We start from the raw sequence: 14898 nt of genomic DNA, 5'->3' as shown, positions 1-14898 counted from the left end.
AACCTTTGTTGGGTTATAAGTGCCAAAGATTCATTACCAGTCCAGGTAAAGACATTTCTTCTCATATCTGTCCTGAATCTCTTGCCCATTATTATGAGAGTGCTCGTTGGTTTTAGCCATACCAGCCAGTGAAACAACATCTCTCTCAGCCACCATTCTGAAAAGCCTGAGACTTACCAAATTTCACGTCACATTCCAGGACTATCCCACTGTTTGAAAAAAAAGCTGCTGATATATTTTCACTGCAGCTTGAATGGCAATTGGGGATAAAATACAGTAGTTGAGGAAGGAAAGGGGAATGGGATTGAGATACAGTCTCTGTAGCAAACAACATGTTGTCATGTTCAGGAAGCTGTGGAGAACATGACTGAAAGAATCAAGAAGAGACAAAAGAGGAAAGGAAGATGCCAGCCAACTGTGCTGTGACAGGTCTCCCTCTGCATCATCTCTACTGCTGCAGAGGACTGTCTGGTGGGAGCAGACACACTACTGCATTTAGGAACATAAGAAGAAAGTAGAGGTAGGCCATTTACCCTTTCGCACCTACTCGACTATTCAAGAAACCCTTTGACTTCGTGAAGGGCAACCATTCTCTGGGAAGGGTGCTTGGAAAGTACGGGATCTCTCCCTGAGCTGGTCACTTACCTGCCGTGAGCTGGCATGTACAAGACGGCCGGGAACAGGAAGCTTTGATGACAGGTAATGACAGGAAGAATGACAGGAGAAGTGATTCTGAGGTCAGTGACAATTTTCAGGGGAATGAATAAAATGAACGAGAAGACAAAATAAAAACCTATCTGATAATCATGAGAAATTAAAGAATGAGTCTCGCAGAAAAGAACACGAGATGTAACATGCAGTCTTACCTTAGCACTTGATGGGATCATTGCAATTCTCTCTGCGCTGCTGTCAAGCATTGGAGATAAAACTGAGCATAATAACATTTAGCATTTTGTCAGGGTTGATGGCTGGCATCCCATCCAATATGGGATCAACAACTAGAATAGCTGTTTTCGCTTCTTTATTCTGGGGCATTGTGTGTAGATTGATGATAAAAAAAGAATTTAATCCATTTAAAAATAAGGCTGTAACATAACAAAATGTGGAAAAAGTGAAGGGGTCTGAATACTTTCTGAATGCACTGTACATCCCAGATGGAAGTCTTCTCATGACCAGAGTCTTTGCTACAATATACTAAAGTACCTGCCTCAAGCAGTGAATGGCTATCTCCTGCCATTAACACAGGATACAGTTCAAAATATTATATATACATATATATACTCGATGAATGGTTAACCAATCAAAATGATTAGTTTCTGCTTTGATAAACATTCCTCCAATTTTCAGCAACCGATCATGTATCAATATATCACATTAATATTTGTTAAGCTGTCAACTTTGGCTCAATGGGAGTGTTCTTGTGTTTGAGTCAGAAGGCTTGAGGTACAAGACCTACTCAAGAAGGATGAGACTCTACACTAGGAGTGTTGGCTTTCTGTTTCACAACAGTGACTACATTTGACATGTACTTCTTTGATGGAAACAGCTTTGGACAATGAGATTGTGAAAGACACTGCATAAACATTCATCATTAAACTATTTGTTTTGTTTTGCTATGTGCTTGGTAGAGTAACATGAAAGGGGCTGCATAATTATTATGTGGAAATTATCTTTTTTTTTCCTGAACTGGAGATCTAAAATGTTGTTTAAATTCATGTTCATACGTTCTAGAAGCAGAATGAGGCCATGAGCAAAAAAAAAAAATAAAAATAAGGAAAAAATTAGTTAAAGAAGAATGGAAAAATTTATTAAAATAACAAAAACTTCATTCGAGATATATTCGTACATTCCAAAGTATAGCATTTCATTCATTCTTTAGTCCGAGTTTTTGTTTTTAGTTATTTTTTCTTTTAAATTGGTTTTTGTTTTTAGTTTTCTTCTCTCTCTTTTCTTTCTTCACTTCATCTACTTCGTTAGCTTTATTTAGTTTATATAAAATAAATTAAAAAAAAGGGGTAAAAGGTATATAATAATAATTGACAATATTATCAATTCAAAAATGTATGACTGTAAAGATGTAAACAGGTTATGTACCTATCCCCAATAAAATTTTATTTAAAAAAAAAAAAAAAAAAAAAAAAAAAAAAAAAAAAAAAAAGAATGAGGCCATGAGGCCCATCAAATCTTCTCCACCATTCAATCATGGCAGTTCTATCTTTTTCTCTCAACCCCATTCTCCTGCTTTCACCCCACAACCCCTCGCACCCTTATTAATCAAGAATCTTTCAATCTTCACCTTACAAATATCCACTGACGGCCTCTACTGCTATCTGTGGCAGTGAATTCCACAGATTCACCACCCTCTGACTAAAGAGGGGCTTGAGGATATTGTTGAAAATGTGTATGTTTGTTTTTTTATCTACATAAAGAAACAAATCACTTGCTTATATAATGCGAAGCACCTAACAACCTATTCTTAACAACTAGAGAGGTTTTGTCCAAGTTAGGTATGTACTGCAGGGGGAAATTCATTGAACTGTCGCTGAAGGTATCATGTTTATTTCCGTCAGTGGTAAGTGCCCTTGGTGTAGACCAGCTGAGCCAGAATCCAATGAACATAATTCCAGAGCGCACAGGGTTGAAGCAGGTAGTTCTCCATTGCCTTCCCATAATGTTAAACACTGGTCTTGGCAGTAAACGCACATCACAAGAATGAATAAAAATAATCTCTTCTGACCCTTCAGCTCAGACATCCTAAAGGGGGATGTCCTCAATTATGCACAGTTCTACCTTGTTCTAAATCATCCAACAGACGCCCAACAAATATTTTGTTAATTTTTAAATAAGTCCTTTGTTTTGTGCCTGGAGCATCAATTCCCTACACTGCTTCATTAGCAGCATTCATGTGGCATTGTGAGCTCCAGGTGTGATCTCAGAGGTGTGCCTCAACTGGAAATGATTCTCCTCCCTGAATGTCAGGTGGAATTGTGAGCATACCCTCCACTCTGTGACAGTCAATGCCCTGTTTCCAGACATCAGTCACGATGCTTTCATTTTGCATCATTTTCCACCCATAATTCAGCCCCATGGACCCGTAAGATGATCCTAAATTGTTTATTTATATAAGAAAGCTGGAAGTGGAAGTTAGAAATGTAGTTAAGAAAATATGCAAGGGTGGGAAAAAAGGCAAGCTGAAAATAGAACCAGAGGACACAAAAATGTTTTTAATAAAAGGCCAATTCAAAGGCTTTATATGTGAATGCATACTGCATTCACAACAAGGGCAAATTAAGCACACAAATGGTTGTTAATCGATAAGATTTAACTGCCATGACAGAAACAGAGGTGCAGGGTGACTGAAGCTAGGGATTTGATATTACAGGACAGTTGACATTTAGGAAAAAAAGGCTAAAGGAAAAAATGGCTATGGGGTAGAAAAATTGGTAAGGATGATTCTCAACCATTATTAAAAAGGATTTTTGCTCAGCGGATTATGATAGAGAACTAATTTGAGTGGAACAATATGCTAGCAGGAGATAGAAGATAGCCCAGGAGATAGGTGGGTGTGGGGCCTCCAGATGGTTAGGACACTGTACATATCATTAGGAAGTGCTTCTATCGACCGTAATATAATCACAAAAGATTTAACCTGTACATAGTCTGGTCAAATTAAATTAGTACAAGCGAGGTAGTGGTTTAATTCCATAACTGTACGTGAAATGATATTCTGGACGAGACCAATGAGGAATTGATTAAAGAACGGGTTATTTTAAATCCAGCGCTTGCCAACAAGATAGGGTCACTAAATAAGCTGATTGTAAAAGGGTCCAAAGAGAAGATTGGACATAGTTTGATAGAATATTGCATTAGGTTTGAAAGGCAAACTGCGGTTTCAATGCAAACAATGGAAACTCAGAAGGCCTGAAGGGCAAGTTGGCAGTGGTAGATTGGGAAACTAGATTAAGGACAGTGGACAGGCAATGACAGGCATTTAAAATAATACATGACTTTCAACAAATACATATTCTTTTAAAGTAGAAAACACAACAGGAAATCTGGTCCAACATGGATTGCAGGAGAATTTAGAGTATTCAATCTACGAAAAAGACTTACAAAATTCCAGGAAAAGCTGTAAGCTTGAGCATTGGGACTATTTAAGAATTCAGCAAAGGACAAGAATGACATTGATAAAGAAGGGGACCATAAAACATCGGAGTAAACCAACAGGAAACAAAAAATGGACCGTATGAATTTTTACTGTTTTTTAAAAAGGGAACGTAGAAGAGGGCCAATGTAGGCCCCTCAAATTCAGAGACAATAAAATTTACAATGGGAGAAAGGAAGAGGCAGAGAAATTAAACAAATACTTTGTGTCTGGCTTCATGGAACAATATAAAAATAACGCCTAGAAATATTGCAGCGAAAGGTCAAGTGTAAATGGGAAAGTAAAAGAAATGTATTAGTAAATAAATAGTACTAAAAGCCTAAAAATTCTAAATCAGATAGTTTAGTTTATTGTACATGTACCGACGTATAGTGAGAAGCTTTTTTGTTGTGTGCTATTCAGTTAGCGGAAAGACTATACATGATTCCAATCAAGCCGCCCACCATGTACTGATACAGGATAAAGGGAAACACGTTTAGTGCAAGATAAAGTCCAATTAAAGATAGTCCAACGGTCTACAATGAGGTAGATGGTAGCTCAGGACCACTCTCTAGTTGGTGCTAGGCTGTTTCAGTTGTCTGATCACAACTGGGAAGAAACTGTCCCTGAATCTGAAGATATGCGATTTCACACTTCTGTACCTCTTGCCTGATGGGAGAGTGGAGAAGTGGGAATGATTGGGGTGAAACTGGTCCTTGATTATGTTGGTGCCCATGCTGAGACAACGTGAAGTGTACATGGAGTCAATGGAAGGAAGGTTGGTTTGTGTGAGGGTCGGGGCTGCTCAGGTTGTGGGGATGTACATCACAGAGTTTTGAGAGCTGGCTGTGGAGATTATTTATTATTTCTGGAATAGTTCCTGCTGATAGAAGGGTAGAAGATGTTACTCCACTATTTAAGAAAGGAAGAAATGAGAGAAAAGAAAAGGTACCAACCTATTAGCCTGACAACCATAGTTGGAGAATGCTGGAATCTCTAACAATGTTTATACTAATAGGACACGTAGAAAACAATTTCACATGGATTTTGAAAATGGAAGTCATATTTAGCTAATCTATTAGAATTCAGAGTGGATGTTCTTGGAAGAGCTGGTGAGAAGGAATTTGTAGTTATGGTGCAATATGATTCTCAGAAGGCTTTTGACAAGGGACGAGGGATTAGAGCAAATGGAATTGGGAGTAATATGGTAGCTCGGATAAAAAGAGAAATTATGTTTGGCGGATCATGCTGTTTCTGATGAGAGAGTAGATGCCTTCTCATTCCACAATGTCTTTTTGAAGCATGGAGGCATTTACTTGTACTGTAGGTAACATATTGGCTCTGCAGTAAATGACTCTTTGCTAAATGACAAGTACTTAGTTTTGTTTACAGATACAGCATGGAAACAGGCCATTTGGCCCATCGAGTCCACGTCAACCAGCAATCACCCATACACTAAACTACACACTAGGGATAATTTACAAATTTACCAAAACCAATTAACCTACAAGCCTAAGATAAACACAAAAAGCTGGAATAATTCAGCGGGACAGGCAGCATCTCTGGAGAGAAGGAATGGGTGACCTGAAGAAGGATCTCGACCCAAAATAAATTCATTCCTTCTCTCCAGAGATGCTGCCTGTCCCGCTGAGTTACTCCAGCTTTTTGTGTCTATCTTCGGTTTAAACCAGTATCTGCAGTTCCTTCCTACACATTTAACCTACAAACCTATACGTCTTTGGAATATGAGAGGAAATCAGAGTACTCAGAGAAAACCCATTTGGTCACAGGGAGAACATACAAACTCTATACAGACAGCACCCAGAATCGGAATCGAACCTGAGTCTTTGGCATTGTAAGTCAGCAACTTTACCGCTGTGCCACCGTGCTGCCCAGTATTGTGGCTCTTCACAGTCTCACTTTCACCTACTTCAATGTGCATAGAGATCAGGAGGTGGTGAGAAGTGAGGAGGCAGCCATTTCACTGGTGCTCAGTTGACCAGGTTGATGTCTGAGTCTGAAGGACGTGCATGACCTGTGTCAGTATTTGGGAAGCGGTGGCATTTGAATGTGGACCAGATAAGCAGCCAGGTGCAGGGGTCAGGAGCACAGGCAGGGCTGCAGCTGAAGCTGGGGGTTGGGTAAGTCTAACAGCTGCATTCCCAGAGACGGGGATCGGGAACGTAGGATGGGTGAGCCTCCAGAGTCAGGGATCGGAAACATGGGTGGCCGTGTGGCTGTAGCCTGGGAATCAGATATGTGAGCAGTTTATGCAGCCAGAGTAAGAAACCGGGAATGTGAGTAGCTAGGATGCTGGAGTTGGAAACAAGGATCTCCTGTACTCCTGGAGCCAGGCAGGAATGTGCAGGAGGTGTGTGACCGGAAAAAGGGATAGGAAACAAGTTGTGTGGCTAGTGCTGGGATTTGGGAAAGTACAGCTAGAGCCAGGGGTCGGGATTGTGGGATAGATGTGCGGTTGGAGCCAGGCGATGGAATATGGGGCGTGCGAGTTGGCAAAAGACGCAGCGTGAGAGTGAGATCGATGTGCGTGAATCAGGATGACTCTGGAGAACATGGGGAGGAGCAGGGAACGTAGGGTGGGTGAGGAGGGTGAGAACATAGAGGGAGGCAGTTGGCGAGCAACATTTGTGTATGTGTGAGAGAGAGAGAGAGAGAGAGAGAGAGAGAGAGAGAGAGAGAGAGAGAGAGAGAGAGAGAGAGAGAGAGAGAGAGTGTGTGTGTGAGTGTGTATGTGTGTGAGAGTGTGTTTGTGTGAAAGTGTGTATGTGTGAGTGTGTTGTGTGAGTGCATGTGAGATTGCAGGTGGGTGTGAGTGTGTGCGCGCATTACGTGTATGTGTGTGTGTGTGTGAGGGTGCGTGTATATGTGAGGGCGAGTGAGTGTATGTAGCATGCATGCACGCACCTGTAATTTGTTCTATAAAGTCAACATGGTAACTATTGTGCAAGGGCTACCTTAAGTTAGCAGAAACCATTTTGGGTACAGGTATATCCGGAATCCAATGCACAATCCCAACAGTGACAGAACTGAATGCCGCGCTGCTGTCACGCCTCGGGACCTGGCATGCTTTGACATTGACATTGTCACACTGAAGATAACTAGTTTGAAGAAAAAAGTTTTATCTTCCCCTGGGGGGGAAAACCAGAAGAGGAACATCACCACACACAAAGTAACCCAACTGCTCCCTCCCTCATCTTCTCCCACCACCAGCTTTTCTGTGGAATAGTCAGCAGTTCCCAGCTAGCTTCATCAATCACCTCAGCACCAAGTCATTGTCAACCCTGTGCCTCTGCTGAGGAAAGAGAGCTTACTTGGGGGTGGCAGAGCGGCACAGGTTCCATCCTGACTACGGATGCTGTCTGTACGAAGTTTGTACGTTCACCCCGTGACCTGCATAGGTTTTCTCCAGGTGCTCCAGATTCCTCCCACACTCCAAAGTAGGTTAATTGGCTTCAGTAAAATTGTAAATTATCCATAGTGCGTATAGGATGGTATTAGTGTGCGGGAATCGCTGGTTGCAACGGACGCAGTCGTTTCCACGCTGGATCTCTAAACAAAACTAAACTAAACTCGACCCTTTCAAGACACCATTACCGTGTGTGAAATTATTGCAGATTTCTCTGCTGCCACAAAACCTTCCTTGAGCAATTTATTATCAGTTGCAGAGTTAGACATTTTTTTCTATAGACAACACAATATTTCAGCCTTCCCAGTGACATCAGTTTCCAAAAAAGCTTGTTGAAAGTGTCAGTGAGGAGGCAGGCACCACAGCAGTGACAACCCAACACGGGGGTGAATGTTTGAAGACCGGGCAATGTATGTTGTTATAACTGTGTTGAACCTTCATTTGTGCTTAATGGTGTTTCACTACACCTGGTTATCTGGTTATTTGAAACATGGAAAGAAATTGCTGCATTGAAGACAATTGTCAACCAGCTGGAAAACTGCAATGGTAATGTGGAAATATAAGAATCACCAACAGGAAACAGAACACATACCAGTACAGCACAGAAATAGGCCCTTCTGCTCAAAATGTCTGTGCTGAAAATGATGCCTTGGTAAACTAATCTCATCTGCCTGCTGTATACCGGCTGTATATATATGATATGATATGATGATATGATCCATATTCCACCATTTAGGAGAAACCAAACAACAAATCATTGGCTCGAACTATTATTTCATACTTCTTTGCAACCAAAGTGAAACCTCACTATTTTTTGGTAAATTAAATTAAACAATTCACTTCTTACCTGGAGAAAACTTTCAATTGAGAATTAAACATGTTTTAGAAACACATCAATGGAGAGAGTTGGAAATGGGAGCACAGTGTAAACATACTTAGAATCAATCCTATTTTCGATGTGCAGGTTTACTGGGTTTACCTGAGGGAGAGGGTTGGCCCTTCACAACACCATTTTTAGTCTTCTCCTCAAAATTCATCACTTCTTTGTAGATTAATTCTGTTATTAAAAAGAAACAAAGTAACATAATCAATAATGGAAACTTCATTTGCTGTTGGCCTAGTCTCTCAGTCACTACGATGTGAACTTATTTCTTGGCAGAACGGAACAAGTTACCTCTGGACTTTGGACAACTGGTATATTCAATTCAACTTACGCAGTTAGTCTGGTGAGCTGATGGTGCTGATGTATCCGCCAATAGTGGTGAAGAGAATGGATAGTAATAGCCATCTGGTCAGTAATAGGAAGTGGATTTGTAACAAGAGGAGGACTTGTGACAATGCTGTGGTGTTCGTGTGCTTGTGCACGTGCACGTGCGTATATGTGAGAGGGGAGGACTTTGGGATGCAGGGCACAGATGGTATTGAACTCAGTGGAGCTGTTGTGCCTTGAGGTGTGCTGTTAGGATGCTCGATTTCAACTCATTGATGACATGTTAAAAGTTAGTGATATAACAGATCAAATATCAGATCATGTCTGGGGCATTCCCGGGCATTCCCTGGAATTTCAATTTCTTTAATAGACTGTGTGTCCTGCTCAATCTCTTTATTAGACTTAGCAGGGCCGGTACTGGTGAAAGGTAGTAAAGGTTCTATTGTACGTTTCCTGAAGGCACCTCCTAGAGTCAAAAAGTGATACAATGTGGAAATAGGCCCTTCGCCCCAACTCGCCCAACAATGTCCTAGCTACACTAATCCCATTTGCCTGCACTTGGTCCATATCCCTCCAAATCTGTCCTATCCTTGTACCTGTCTAACTGTTTCTTAAATGATGGAATAGTCCCAGCCTCAACTACCTCCTCTGGCAGCTTGTTCCTTACACCACCACCCTTTGTGTGAAAGTCCTCGGATTCCTATTAAATCTTTTCCCCTTCACCTTGAACTTCACCTTCCTCTAGTCCTCGATTTCCCTACTCTGGGCAAAAGACTGTGCATCTACCTGATCTAGTACACCTGATGATTTTGTACACCTCTATAAGATCTCCCCTCATCCACCTGGGCTCCATGGAATGGAGACCCAGCCTATTCAACCTCTCCCTATCGCACACAACCTGTAGTCGTGGCAACATCCTTATAAATCTTTTCTGAACCCTTTCAAGCTTGACAATATCTTTCCTATAACATGGTGCCCAGAACTGAACACAATATTCTAAATGCGGTCTCACCAACGTCTTATACAATTGCAACATGACCTCCCAACTTCTATACTCAATACTCAGACTGATGAAGGCCAAAGTGCCAAAAGCCTTTTTGACCACCTTATCTACCTGCGACTCAACCTTCAAGGAACCATGCACCTGCACTCCCAGATCCCTCTGTTATACAACACTACCCAGAGGCCTACCATTTACTGTGTAAGTCCTGCCCTTGTTCGACGTCCCAAAATGCAACACCTCACACTTTTCTGGATTAAATTCTATCAACCATTCCTCTGCCCACCTGGCCAATCGATCCAGATCCTGCTGCCATCTTTCACAACCATCTTCACTATCTGCAAAACCATTAACTTTTGTATCATCAGCAAACTTGCTAATCTTGCCCCATATGTTCTCAACCAAATCATTGATGTAGATGACAAACAATAACTGGCCCAGCACCGAACCCTAAGGCACACCACTAGTCACAGGCCTCCAGCCCGAGAAGCAACCTTCCACCATCACCCTCTGCTTTCTTCCATGGAGCCAATTTGCTATCCATTCAGCTATCTCTCCTTGGATCACATGCGATCTAACCTTCCAGAGCTGCCTACCATGCGGAACCTAGTTGAATGGAAAATTCCATAGTGGGTTGCTCTTCTGGCTTCAGAAAGGAGTGTGGAGAGACTGGCTAATGTGCTTTATTTAATCTGGGTCTCAGGGGTTCTTCTCAGAGTGGTCCAGTATCTGCATTCTCTTCATGCTGTTGCACTAACAAATTTGAAAATTAAAGGACACCTTGGAAATTTGATCACCACAGCTTTATTTATTTTCATCATCCCACTGTGGGAAACGTAAGGGGATGAAAGTTAATTCTCTGTTACCTGACTTCAATGGAACCTATTTTTAGAAGCAGAGTACAACCATTTTGTACATTTGGATGCGGGGATGGAGAAAACAAAATTCGGCCACAATTTGTTTCTCTTAATAATAATAATGGCCAGTATCATCAAGCTACATTTAAACTTTGGCTGCCAAATGTAAATATACAAGGTTTTGGTGTTGCTCGATGATTGCAGATATTAAAAACCTAGTTTTTCAACCTGTGCCTTGAGCTCAAATTGGGTTAAAATCTACCCATTCACACAATTGAATCAACATCACAGTTATGCTCAGCACACACAGAAACCGTGGTGTCAAACCTATATGGTCAAAATTGCAACGACTCCTTGTTGAACATTACCTTTCCATTCATCTATGCTGTGCTCTCTTTCATCAAGCTGTTTGTCGCAGAACTGGGGAGGCGGCTGTAAAGCAAAGGCACAATTATAAACTCTAATGTCATGCAAGGCTACATTATAGACCTCCATCTCCACTTCCCATCGTGCACTTTAGAATGACAAATTCTCTTAAATCATGTTCCTCTTCTTGTACCAGGGAGTGAGTAAGTGGCTGCCCTGTTGAACATGGTTAGCAAATAGTGGGTTGTAAAATCAGAGTTTTGTTAATATATAATAAATGACTACATAAATTGTTGATTTGAGCAAGTTAGTTCAAAATGTATTGATACAAGCAGTAAGTTAGTTTTAAAATCGCACAGCTTAGCTGTGTAAATAAAAACCACTCTGTGAGAAACAGAGGTTGCATGGTCACAGCAAGGAGCCACTCAATATCTGTGCTTTGGAAATTGATAGCCGCAGGCAATAATTTGTTCCTCAACACATCAATGTTTACAGATACAGTTGTTCAACATTGTGGCATGACATTATTCTGGTATGGATTGGGCAGAAAGGGCGGCATGGTGGCACAGCAGTAGAGCTACTGCCTTAGCTCTAGAGACCTGGATTCGATCCTGACTACGAGTGCTTGTCTTTACAGAGTTTGTACATTCTCCCCGTGACCTGCGTGGGATTTATCCAACATCGTCGGTTTCCTCCCACACTCCAAAGGCATACAGGTTTTGTAGGTTAAATGTGTAGGAATTGGCTTGGTTATGAATGTAAAATTGTCTCTAGTTTGTGTAGGATCGTGTTCATATGTGGGGGTCGCTGGTCAGTGCGGAATCAGTGGGCCGAACGGCCTGTTTCCGCTCTGTATCGCTAAATAAAACTAAAGTAAACTCAACGTGGCTGAGACAAAGGGTTATGTTAATTGGATCAAAACCCCAAGCCATGAAACGCAGATGGGATCAGGATGATATCTCTTCAGATGACCCATATCCCTCAATACCTCTCCTCACCACATTCCTGCCAGAATATTGTTTCAATGCTGTAATTCAACTGTCTCTATCACTTTCTCTGGCAGCTCCTACCACATATTCACCACCCTTATTCCCCTTTTGAATTTTTCTCTTCTCGCCTTAAATTTGTGTCCTCTAGTTTTGAACTCTCCTACCTTGGGAAAAAAATAATGGTCATCGAGTCGTACAGGACGAATACAAACTCATCCATACCAACCAAGATGCTCCATCACCGCTAGCCCAATTTACCCAGATTTGGTCCATATCCCTCGAAACCTTTTCTATCCATGTACCAACCCAAATGTCTTTTAAATGGTGCTACAGTACCTGCATCAACTGTCTCCTCTGACAGCACATTCCACATTATCACCACCCTCTGAGTGAAATGTCACCTACCCATGTTCTCGAGAGATGCTGCCTGACCTGCTGAGGGTCAAGCGGAAGTGGCGGCGCCTAACGGCTGCGGCTCGCTAGCAGTCTGTTCGTCTTTTTTCCTTTTTTTTGTTGTGTGTCGGTGTTGGAATGGTTTTTTTTTTGTTTTTGGTTGTGTATGTGTGGGGGGTGGTGGTGTGGGTGGGGGGGTGGGGGAAACCTTTCTCTTTTAGGTCTCTTCCTCACGGCGCGGGGTGCGGCTCGGCCGCGGGGCCTTCCGGCGCGGCTCGGCCGCGGGACCTAACATCGCCCGGTGCTGCTCGGCCGCTGGACTTAACAGTGCCCGGTGCGGCTTGGCCGCGGGGCCTTCCATCGCCCGGTGCGGCATGGCCGCGGGGCCTAACATCGCCCGGCGCGGCTCGGCCGCGGGACTTTTCATCGCTGGTGCGGCTCGGCCGCTGGACTTAACAGTGCCCGGTGCGGCTTGGCCGCGGGGCCTTCCATCGCCCGGTGCGGCTCGGCCGCGGGACTTAGCTGCGCACGGCTCGGCCGCGGGGCCTTCCATCGCCCGGCTCGGCCGCGAGACGTTTCAGCGCCCGGTGCGGCTCGGCCGCGGGGACTTCCATCCCCTTGCGGGGACTGTGCGGGTCGGTCGGGGACGAGCTGTCTGTCCGTGGGCGTGGGGAAGAGAGTGGAAGTTTTGTTGCCTCCATCACAGTGAGGGGGTGTTTGGAGTCACTGTGATGGACGTTTGTGTTGGGGTCATGTGTCTTGTGTTCTTTTTTTTGTGTGACTGCTATGTAATTTCGTTCGGTACCTTGGTACCGAATGACAAATAAAGCTCTGTTGTTGTTGACTGTTGAGTTACTCCAGCACTTTTTGTCCTTTTGTGTATTAACCAGCATCTAAAATTCTTTGTTTCTACAATTTCTACACAAACACCCTGCTGCAGTGCGAAAATGTGACCACTGACTTTAATTCTCCATCCCACTCCAGCTCTGACCTGCCTGCCCTCAGCTTTGAACATTGTTGCAATGAAGCTCTCAATGTAATCTTCAGGGTCAGAGCCTCATTTATGCACTTCGCAGACTTCCACAGTTAGCAATTTCACATCATAACCTCTGCACTCATGTTTCCCAGGAGGCAGCTATTAATGGGGTAATATAAGCTAAATGAGAAAATGTAGGCAATGGAACACTTGAGTCTGCTCTGCCATTCTATAAGATCAGGGCTAATCTGTTCTTGGCCATAAAATATGCCTTAACCCTTAACTCCCTGATAGTCTACAAATCTGTCTATTTTAATATCTCAGCCTCTATGGTTCTCTGGGGTACAAACTTAAAAAGATCAGTAACTCTTTAGAACATTGAACGTAGAACAGTACAGTACAGGAACAGGCCCTTCAGCCCACAGCATCCGTGCTGACCATGATGCCAAATTTAGCTTATCTCCTCAGCCTGTATGTGATCCACATCCCTCCATTTCTTGCATATCCAAAAACCTCTTAAATGTCACTATTGTATCTGTCTCAACCACCTATCATGCCAGCGTGTTGCAGGTATCCACCACTCTCTGTGTAAAAACCTTGCCCCACACATTTCACCTTACCTTAAAGCTAAGCACTCAAGTCCTTGACATTTGCGCCCTGCGAAAAAGGTGTTGTCTGTGTACCCTATCTATACCTTTCACCATTTTATATACTTCCATTAGGTCTACCCTCAACCTTCGAAGCTCTAGAGAAAACAATCCAACTTTAGTCCAACCTCTCTTTATATATAATACCTGTAAACCAGGCAGCATTCTGATAAACAACCTCTTCACCCTCTCCAAAGCCTCCACATCCTTCCTGTAATAGGGTGACCCAGCCCTGACTTAAGTCCTATAAAGCTGCAACATGACTTCCTGATTCTTACACCCAATTCCCCAACCAATGATTGGGTATTCTTTAGATTCTTTACCAATCTAATTGTGTGGCCACTCTCAGAGAACTATGGACTTGGACCCAAGATCCCTTTGTGCATTAATTCTGTTAAGGTCCTGTCATAAACTTTCCTTTTGCATTCAACCTCCCAAAGTGTAAAGGGCCTGTCCCACTTAGGCGATCTTTAGGGCGACTGTCATAGTCATAGCAGATCGCCGAAAAACCGACTACTGGACCCCCCCTACGACAACGTCTATGATAAGCTACAACAACCTACCACCTAGTCGACGTCAAGCTACAGCAAGCTACCGACAACCGGCCATCCAATCATCGCAACTAGGACGTCCACCTATGAGCACACCTATGACAACCTACGACGACACAGGCAACAACCTACGACAACAACATCAACCTACGACAACCCACGACAAGCCATTTCTTAATCCAAAAGATTGAGTCATAGTGGATCCCATGCAACTGTGGGACTTTATCAAATGCCTTACTAAAATCCATGCAGACAACATCCACTGTCCAAAAAAAAGTAACACGACCCTATAGTAGTCCGAAGTCTGAAGAAGGGTCTCGACCCAAAACGTCACCCAT

The 14898-nt window shown here is 42.9% G+C and overlaps 1 protein-coding gene across 7 annotated transcripts in view; it reads right to left on the bottom strand.

Annotated features, from left to right (window-relative positions):
* The window catches only part of mapk10 (mitogen-activated protein kinase 10), a 187533-nt gene that overhangs the window by 8694 nt on the left and 163941 nt on the right, over window positions 1-14898 (bottom strand). For all 7 annotated transcript variants that reach the window (XM_078401921.1, XM_078401923.1, XM_078401926.1 and 4 more), the window contains exons 11-12: window positions 11007-11070; window positions 8551-8628 (exon numbers count right to left, since the gene is read on the bottom strand). In XM_078401921.1, the coding sequence (XP_078258047.1) occupies window positions 8551-8628; window positions 11007-11070 (142 nt within the window). The remainder of the gene's footprint in view (window positions 1-8550; window positions 8629-11006; window positions 11071-14898) is intronic.

The sequence above is a fragment of the Rhinoraja longicauda genome, chromosome 1 (assembly GCF_053455715.1).
Source record: "Rhinoraja longicauda isolate Sanriku21f chromosome 1, sRhiLon1.1, whole genome shotgun sequence".
Lineage (NCBI taxonomy): Eukaryota > Metazoa > Chordata > Chondrichthyes > Rajiformes > Arhynchobatidae > Rhinoraja > Rhinoraja longicauda.
The sequence above is the reverse complement of the archived record's forward strand: the minus strand, read 5'-3'. Positions and strand labels throughout refer to the sequence as shown.